The sequence below is a fragment of the Cebus imitator genome, unplaced genomic scaffold (assembly GCF_001604975.1).
Source record: "Cebus imitator isolate Cc_AM_T3 unplaced genomic scaffold, Cebus_imitator-1.0 Scaffold54, whole genome shotgun sequence".
Taxonomy (NCBI): domain Eukaryota; kingdom Metazoa; phylum Chordata; class Mammalia; order Primates; family Cebidae; genus Cebus; species Cebus imitator.
The window spans coordinates 7,512,836-7,522,774 of record NW_016107369.1 but is presented as its reverse complement, the minus strand read 5'-3'; the positions used below and the strand labels follow the sequence as shown (position 1 = coordinate 7,522,774).

The 9,939-nt window shown below is 40.7% G+C and overlaps 1 protein-coding gene across 11 annotated transcripts in view; it reads left to right on the top strand.

Moving 5' to 3' along the window:
* The window catches only part of SIPA1L1 (signal induced proliferation associated 1 like 1), a 393,891-nt gene that overhangs the window by 336,958 nt on the left and 46,994 nt on the right, over window positions 1-9,939 (top strand). For all 11 annotated transcript variants that reach the window (XM_017528751.2, XM_017528750.2, XM_037738573.1 and 8 more), the window contains one exon: window positions 692-961. In XM_017528751.2, the coding sequence (XP_017384240.2) occupies window positions 692-961 (270 nt within the window). The remainder of the gene's footprint in view (window positions 1-691; window positions 962-9,939) is intronic.

Genomic DNA, 9,939 nt, shown 5'->3' with positions numbered 1-9,939 from the left:
GGTGTGAAACGTATTTCTTACTTAGGTTGTCATCTGAAAATTTTGAAAGCCATTGCCATTAAAACATAAAAGGGATCGAGTGGAGCCTTGAGCATAGGGCCAGATTAAAGGTCACCCTTGGCTTTGGGGGGATTTGGGGGACTGATAAGAAAACCCCAAGAAGAAAGTACTCCTTGGAGATGTGAGTTGTACCAGCAGCTTCACACATCTGCCACGGTGCACCGTGACACCCTTGCACACCCTTTTGGAGCCCGGTCACAACGTGCAGTGGCAGGTGTGTGAAGCTGCATGTATACCCTTTTGGAGCGTGGTTGCAGTGTGCAGTGGCGGGAGTGTGAAGCTGCTTGCATGCTCTCAGGTATACCCCTGTCATGCTGTCCTGGTGTCTTTTCTTCCTCAGGTCTCAGTAGTCTGGCCACCCCCTGGGTGACCATGGGTCCCACTGTTTTTTAAAGATTCCACATCTAACACTCAACAGTTGGGATTGAGTAAAGGAAAATACTACTGTAATACTTCCTGGGGTTCTGGTTTTTGAAAAGAAAGTAAGTATAGGGCCCAAAGATTGAAAGGTGGTTTGAAACATAGGGTGAAATTTCGGATCCATTTTAAGTGTTACTGAGAATCAGTGTGGTTCCACCAACAAGAAAATGCAATATGCATTGTGTTTCTCCCTGTGCCTTGCCCCTAACAGGAGCTGCTCCGAAACCTACCGCATGCCAGTTATGGAGTACAAAATGAACGAAGGTGTTTCATACGAGTTCAAGTTTCCCTTCCGAAATAATAACAAATGGCAGAGGAATGCCAACAAGGGGCCTCATTCACCTCAAGTCCCATCCCAGGTGCAGAGTCCCATGACCTCACGGCTGAATGCTGGAAAAGGAGATGGGAAGATACCTCCTCCAGAAAGAGCCGCCAACATCCCTCGAAGCATCTCCAGTGACGGGCGCCCACTAGAGAGGCGGTAAGTGTGCCTTCAAAGGTTTGCTCTACATCTCTGTCCCAAATGTAAGTAACACAGACCCATAAGCTATAGTTTTAGACCTTCTCATATTTTACTAGAAATGAAGAATGAAACTGAGGTGCATACCATAGTGGCTTTCAAAGCATATACTGTTCCAAAGCCATAGGGATAAACAGAGATCGATTCTAGCAAAGCCTTCAGCTCTGCACACTGGCGTTTTGCTTTGCTCTTTAATTTCCATATGAGGATCAATAGATGTCATTACTACATGCTTAGTGGCCCTGTGGATTAGAATTTGGCAACTCTTTGAGGTGACAGTGACCATATAAGAACAACAGAGTGCAGGTTTTTGGTTGAATATCTGTGTTAGTGTCACTTTATTAATAAAGGATTATGGGAAGGAAACCTAGTATAACACAAATGTTTTTCACTACTCTGAAAATAGGAAAGAATAGTGAGGAGAAGATGATATACATGAAGGTAAGTTAAAACACTTAGTCCTGAGTAAAATAAGCCAAAGGGAAAGGGACCAAGGGATCCTGGAAAGTAAGAACCCAAAGGTTGTGGTTTAATTGAAAGCCATAGAGGGTTCCCTTGTAAGAGGTAATGGGTTAACTCTGCCTTTACAAGGATGCCCTAGCACTTTTGTCTGGAGTTAACAGTAAACTGCAGCATTTTGAACTAGAGTCCAGGCCTAAAATTAAACTAGATTAAGTACTTTTAAAATGGGAATAGAAGTTGTCTATATAGATTATAAGTAATTGCACTGTAAATTTGGTTACCTTGAATCATGTACACTAAAGGAGGAGATAGTTTAATTGAATAATCTGTTCATCATCTGCTAGAAATCAACTTTTTTTTTTTTTTTTTTTTTTTGTTAAAGTCTCACTCTGTCGCCCAGACTAGAGTGCAGTGGTGCGGTCTCAGCTCACTGCAACTTCCGCCTCCCAGGTTCAGGTGATTCTCCTGCCTCAGTCACCCAAGTAGCTGGAATTACAGGCATGAGCCGCCACACCTGGCCTAGAAGTCAACTTCTTTCTGTCCATCCACTGTCCTTTCCACATCTCTTCTGCTTGCCTTGATCACATCTCCGAATGTTCTTGTGAAAACCCTTAGAGCTAGGGAAAAGTCTCTATTCTGGGAACTGTGTTGGGGAGAAGGGAGGGTCGAAGTGGAAGCCGTAACTTGAGCCTGACTCATCTGAGCGGCAAGAACCAGGTCTGGCAGGAGCAGGATGCCATGGAAAACGGCTCCCACATACACGTTAATCATCACCACTCCAGTTTGAGAGCAGAGAGCAGGAAGCTTTAGAAATCATACTATGAAGTCTTTATCTTAGTCTGACTTTTGAGCTGTTGCATGAAACTTTGCCACTTAACTATTTTAGCTTACTAGGATACTGTATAGAAATTTAATAAAAACAGACAAATAATATTTAATTACAATAGACAAACCAAAAAATAGTCATCTTTCTACAGTTTCTCATTTCATCCTGGAACTCTATTTCCAGAGCCTTGCTATTTATCTCACTAAAAGTTTCCTCTCCCAGAGTGGCCCTATTACCATCTGGATTCCTCTCTCTTTACTTATTTTTGAGGAGGAAAACATCTAAGAGACCTGAGTAAATTCTTTGTTCGACATATTCCAGACTTGGCTGCCTCTGAGGGGTGTGCTAACTGGAATTTATGTTTTGGCCCACATTTTGAAAGATGAACCCAGGAAATCATTGTGTAGAGAAGGACCTTTTTCCCCCCCTCTGTGCTGTTTTCTTTCTCTCCAGAACAATCAGCAGGCTTTCACAAGTGAAATTGGTTTTGTGTCATTTCCTTTATACAATATTACATTTGAGAATGTGTTTTGATTCCATGTTGAATTTAATTTCTGTACCAGAAACTGAAGCTCCTTGCCGGTCATACTGACCTTCAAAAGGGAAAAAATTTTTTGTAGCTGAGTATCATATTTCGATGGGAGCAGTTTTTAGCGCTAGAGAATGCAGAGCTCCATTTTTTCCAGATGTAGATCCTTGAGTTCTAGAGGTAATTTCTGTGTATACTCGTGTCTGCCTTTCATCTTTACTCTACCCATAGGAAAATACATCTCATCAAATGCTCCTTCTAGAAAACTGTTAAAGTAGTTTGTAAGGCTCCAAGCTGCAGAGTTGAAAGGGCTGTAGGTGGGGCTGACAAGGTTTTCAGGAAAATTTAACCTCTACTCACTGTCCCCTTAGTCTCTGATATATGTTAAGTACACTAGTCTAGGATTTCAGATCTTAGGAGGCAGGGCTTAGATGACTTGTGAGATCTCAGTCCTGAATTTCCAGGATATTAGATGATTTGGCTCATCTTCATTTTGAAATATATGGTAATTGGTTGGATATTCTTCTTCTGTGAAAATTTAAAGTTTAGTTTCTTACCACATCATTCCTAATTTTTAATAAAAATATCTTTTTAAGTTTTTAATTTTGAGGCATAAAGAGAAGGTACAGTAAGTTAAATATCCTAATCCAAAAATCTGAAATCCATAGTACTACAGAATCCAAAACTTTTTGAGCACTGACATGATACTGAAAGGAAGTGCCCATTGGAGGATTTCAGATTTTTGGATTAGGGATGCTCAACTTCAGGTGTAATGCAAATATTTCAAAATCCAAAAATATCCCAAATCCAGAACGTTTCTGGTCCAGATAAGTTGGGATAAGAGTTACTCAACCCATGTTTCAGAACTTTGTTTTGCTACTGTGACTCCAGGAGTATTTGAGGATAGAGCAGATTCATGATTTTTATCGGGAATAGCTTCCAGAATCCTTCTTGAGTCCCCGGATACATAAAGTTCACTTCAGAATATAATTTTCTCCATGAAATTTAGTAAAATGTAACTGAAAAATTTAAGTGTACCCTTTCTAGTCCTACTGAGAACAAAATATCTTATTGAGATCTAGAAGTGAGGAGTACCAGGGTACCCCTCATCCATCTGACTCTCCCTGTGTCAGTGCCATCCTGAGTGGCATTTACATTTGTACCTAGGAAACTCACCAAGTATGATTTGGGCCTTTCAGAGGAATCATAAATCATGAAAACAAATCTCAGGGTCTCCCACATCTGGAATCTTACCCTACCAGTAATGGCATGGCCTAATATTTATGGTTGTTCCTTGCATTCATTTTTTTCTCCCCCAGTTAGGGGAATTGTGTTTGACCATAGAGAAACCAGCTATACTTACGCTTAGGTTAGCAGCCATCTCATGTCTATTCTGCCGGCCAGTGCTCCCTAAATCTGCCCACTTAAGTCACCATGGCTGGATCCAACACAGTCCGTTTTGGGTGAAAACACTAATTTCCTGCTTGTAGAAGCATAGTTTTTCTTTAATTTGTGTGTAATATCCCAGACCTAAAGGGCGTTAGGAACAACAACAACAACAAAAACTGTGGAATATTTTTCCTTTAATATCAAGGTCAGGATTTTTATGACATACTGAAATATGTTGGTGTTTTGAGTTTTAATAAAAATTCTTCAGTTGGATGATGTTCTCTATACATAGTTAAGAGAAACTGACATAGTAAGAACTGGTGATCCATTTGTCATCTAAATAAAGTCTAATTTCTATTTGGTTTGAATATATGAGTTTTATGTTCTTCAGGTGGCTTTCTGATTACAGAATTTTACAGTATTTGTGGAAGTAGTATTTATTAACAGAATTAACATTCATTCAACAGAAATAGGTAATATGATACAATCACTATTTTGGCCTCAAATTTACCTAGAGCTTAAGGGTAGGATTGAAATGAAAATTACTGGCTGTGGCACACTGAATTTGATACATTACTGTGTTTAAACATAATGGGGGATCAGCAATAAAACCCTGACCTGTGTTAATATGCTTATAAAAGTTGAGCTATTTGAGGGGCTTTAGATAAACAACAGACATCTCAGCATTTAAAATGATTTTCTTTTCTCCTTTTTTAGGCTGATATTACCAGCCTTTATGTAAATATTTGATGTTAGAACTCCCTGAACACTTACTTGGTACTTCCAAGTTTTACCTGGATGTCATTGTCACTCCACTTGAGTCCTCTGCACGTAACTCTAAGAAGCTGGACGGGGGCCTTTTTTGTTTTTGCAGTTATGACAGCCGCATCTGCAGCCTCCCTTCCTCCTTGCTTACAGACTCCAGCACCATATAGGGTATGAATATCATGGAAACAAACTGAAAAAACCTCTCAGAGAGCGTAATAGCCATATGACCATTCAGTCTTGATTTTTAAGGAAATACTTTCTATGTTTGTTATTTCATATAGATTCTAAGCTAATCTTCCACTGTGTCATTTTCTGCTTTCAGACAAAACAAGCACCATTTAACGTTTAATCTTCTTTTATTTCGAATGTTAGCTGTGGTTAGAAACTTCAGGACTTGTGTTTTCCAAATATTGCCCCTTTTGATCACAGCTTCGTGCGTAGTCATGAGGATCCTGAAATCATGAGAATTTTGAACTTCCCTGGGATTGCTCCAGCTGGGTCCCCATTGCCCATTGACTTCGGTATTTCCTTTCATTTCTTTTTTCTTTTCTTTTCTTTTTTTTTTTTTTAAGACAGGGTCTTACCCTGTCACTCAGACTGGAATGCAGTGGCATTGATCTTAGCTCACTGTCAATTCAAACTCCTGGGCTCAAGCCGCCCTCCCACCTCAACCTCCTGAGTAACTATCACTGCAGGTGCATGCCACCACACCCAGCTAATGTATTAAAAATATTTTTTATAGAGACAGTGTCTCACTGTGTTGCCCAGACTAGTTGTAAACTCCTAGCCTTAAGTGATCCTCCCTCCTCAACCTCCCAAAGTGCTGGGATTGCAGATGAGACCCACTGCGCCCAGCTGACTTCTACATTTCTAAAGCTTTTGGACGGTGTTAGGTCCTTAGCTTATTTGATACCATTCACTACTCCCTCCTCCTTCAAATTCCATTTCCTTGTCTTCCAAAATTTTTCCTGATTTTTTTGTATCATCAGCTCTTTGCGCCTATCTTATCACCTTGAAATTTGTGTTCCCCATTTCTTCCTCATTTTTATTTGAATCCCACACTGTGCAGTTCTTCTGGGTGGTCCAACCACTTTAGCAACCTCAACCGTCACCTATATGTGGGCAGTTCCTAGTTGATCTGTTTTGCCTTGGTCTCTTTTTACTTTTTATATTCATATACCTGACTACCTACTGAACATCTGCACTTGAAAGTCACGAAAGTGTCTCACATTCACAAGTTCAAGTTGACTTTACCTTTTTCACTCCTACCCCTTTTTCTGCCTCTTCTGTCTCATGTGTTACCCACCTTGGTGGACAGCTTTGCCATCTACTTGAGTATCCAGAGCAGAAGTAGGATTTGTTGTCAGCTCCCCCTCCACACGCCATTATCCCATCTCCACACACATTCCTACCATTGCCTTAGAAGTTCTCATTTTGCACTAAGATTCTTTTGCTTACCTAAACTGTTGCCAACAGCCTCCAGATAGAATTACCAGCCTTCCCCTGGAAAGGAGACCTAATAAAAATGGAAATGCTCCTCAGGCTGTGCCTTTCATTATAGCCCTTCCGTGGCTCCACACAGCCTTCAGGATCAAGTCCAACTCCCCAGGAAGTTTGCCTGTGTTGGCCGGCTGCTATGGCTTATGCCTGTAATCTCAGCACTTTGGGAGGCCAGGGCTGGTGCATGACTTGAGCCCAGGAGTTCAAGACCACCCTGGGCAACATAGTGAGACCCCGTATCTACAAAAAAATTTTAAAAATTAGCTGGGTATGGTGGCATGTCCCTGTAGTCCCAGCTACTTGGGAGGCTGAGGTGGGAGGATCACCTGAGTTTGGGCAGTTGAGACTGCAGTGAGCCATGATCATGCCACTGCACCCCAGCTTAGGTAACAGTGAGACCCTGCTCCTCCCAAAAAGTTCCATGTGGCCTTGCCTTTCCCTTTTCCCCTATCATTGTCAGCACCTCCCCGCCAATCCCTAGGCATGTGAATGGCTCTCTCTCCTCTGCAAGCACCATGTTCCCCTTGATGCTTATCCTCCCATTTCTACCTTAATTGCCCTACTAGGAATGTTCTTACCACCGCCTGGTATCTTCACTCACAAAATTTATTAAACTTCACTCTAATGTTATTTGTCCATTTTTTTAAACTTAGCCTGTTTTACTCATCTTTGTATTCCAAATACCTGCCACAGACTCTGGCATTTAATAGGCTCCCAATGCACTTTTTAAAAAACTTTCTTTGGTAATCACACCAGGAAACCCCATAGAGTAGTTTACCATCTTATGTCTACATTTCACATGGTTGTCCAACTTTCCACCCAAAGAGTTTCCTCAACTTTCCGTTTGTGGCAATGACTCTTTAATATTAAAAGGGCTTATTTAAATAACCGGGGACAGAATTTAATCTATCTTGGAGAAAATAAACCAATTTCCTTTTATAAAAATTAAATGATAGGTAAAGGTGAAGCACTTGATAGTCTGATAAAGCTGTAGCATTAAAGGCAGATTTAAGTAGAATTCTTTGGTTTTTGTTGACTAAGTTTAGAATACTTCATTTTAAAAGTATGTTGCTGGTAGAGCTTTTCTAAAATTAACTCAAAGTGAAATGCAAGATCTTTTTGATTGACTCCTTCGAAAGGTTTTAGTTGAAACTGAATTCTGGTGTTGTATTTGTCAGCCAAGACAAGAGAGAAGAGCAGAGGGCCATATTTAACTTAAAGTCAGTGGACTCTGAAGGCTCCTGTTTTCCACTCCTCACAGGAAACAGTGCACTCTGGCATCCATGTTGGGATTAGAGCTGATGTGATTTGCAAGTTCACGTTTTTAGATGATACTGCAACAGTGGTTCCTATTCAGGCATTCAGGAAATAGGCACAATGGCTTGAGCTTGGCACACCTCCCAGTTCCCCTTCATTTACAAACTCCAGAGTGTCCCAGGAACAGGAGGAGGATGCTCCAGCACGGTGCCCAGCTCAGGCTCTTCAGTTACTTATTAATCATTACTTGGGTCTCAAAATAGCTGTTATGCACTCAGCCTAGGGAAATGTTTTTATACTGGCCTCCACTCTGCAGGACCACCTGTGTGTTAGTGTGACTTGCCTAGAAACTCCTAGAGGCACCAGGAGTGTAGGCTGTGCTGTCCAGGGGCCATGATTTGCATCCTGGCTACACTACTGGGAGTGTGTGGCAGTGGGCAGGGTCCTGTCCTTCTGTACTTTAGCATCGGCCCCACCTCTTAGAGTCTGTGAAGATTAATTAGCATAATACAGATTCAGCATCCCTTATCAAAATGCTTGGGACCAGAAATGTTTCAAATTTAATTTTTTTCTTTTGATTTTGGGCATATTTGCATTAAACTTTGCTGGTGGAACATCCCAAATTCGAAATCCAAAGTGCTATTCACAAAGTACACATCAGGAAGAGAGAAAGAGACCAGGCACAAGTTGCTTGTAGTCGAGCACAATTTGTTCAAACTCTAGTCTGGATATAGTACCCAATTACATCACCTTGAATCCTTGTAGAGATTTGTCTCTCTTTTTTTTTTTTTTTTTTTTTTTACATAATCCTGGAAGAATCTGAGTTGATATACATGGCTGAAGACAGAGGACTTTAACTTGGTCCTGTTCCCTGGTTGGATCGCATTTTAATTGCTAAGTTGTGGTAAAAATGCTGTGCTTAATTATGGACTCAAGCGTTCAATTTGTCCGTCACTGCTGCTATTTGAAATGCTCTCAGTTGTTTATATCACTACCTCACTGCTTGCACTTGGGCTACTGAGAGCCTTATGTCCTTGTACATATCTCACCTTGGAATAAAAAGTAGGAAATAGAACAGACATGTAATAATCCTACCTAATCAGTTAGGAAAATATTCTAACATCCACTTCTCACTTAGAATTCCTTACCCATAAGTTGATAAGTTGTGATCAGTCATAATCTGGAGTGATCAGTTTAATAAGTATCTATTAATATTGGCACTATATGTGTTATCCTGTGAGTTGATTCATGCAATAGGTTTAGTGGAGGACAGGGGTGGTTGTATTAGAAATCCATGAGTGTGTGTGTGTGTGTGTGTGTCGGCCCTCTTTTCCCTTTTAGCCTGGTGTGAGACTACTTCTGGAAGAATGAAGGACTTAACTTGTGCCATCTCTTCCTAACGTCCAGCCCCTTCAACTCTTTGTTTTCACTGCAGTGAAATGCATTGCATATAAATGAAAAGCTGGTGTTAAGTGTAGCATTAACTATAGTCAAAAGACTGTGGAAATAATGTCTGTTGATAGTGATGATCATGACTTTTTCAATTGCTGCATACAATAAAAAAGCCCTGGTGTTTTATTTCAGCAGAAGGAAGCCACAGAGAATGTTTAGTATCAGTTATTTTTAAAATGTTTAGTTATTTCTTGACTAAATTTGTAAACATGTAGGGAAGAAAATATTCTGAAATTAATGCTAAAAGATTTACAGAATTCCTCTCTGTGACCAGAGAGCATTCTTTAGAAAGAATATTGCCTCTATTCAGCAGAATGGAAAGATCTCAACAGCAGTTGAAAGAGGTATTAATTTTCATCCTCTAAACCTATTGGGGCATTAACACCAGACATTTGGGGCTCTTTAAGACTAAGCAGAAAGATGTGGATTTGTCTCATAAGAGAAGAAAAGACTCTTGTGATCTTGCTGTAACTTCACTTGACTTAGCAATCCTTAAAACAGAGTACACTTGTGAGGTGAGGTGGGGTGGGGTGGGGTGGACAGAGATTCAGGAGGTCAGTGTGCTGCTTTTCCTATGTGAGCCAGTGTAAGAGGTACTGCTCCCAGTTCTTTTTTTTTTTTTTTTTTTTGAGGTGGGGTTTCGCTTTTTTTTTCCATTTTTGTTTGCAATGGCGCGATCTCGGCTCACCGCAACCTCCGCCTCCTGGGTTCAGGCAATTCTCCTGCCTCAGCCTCCTGAGTAGCTGGGATTACAGG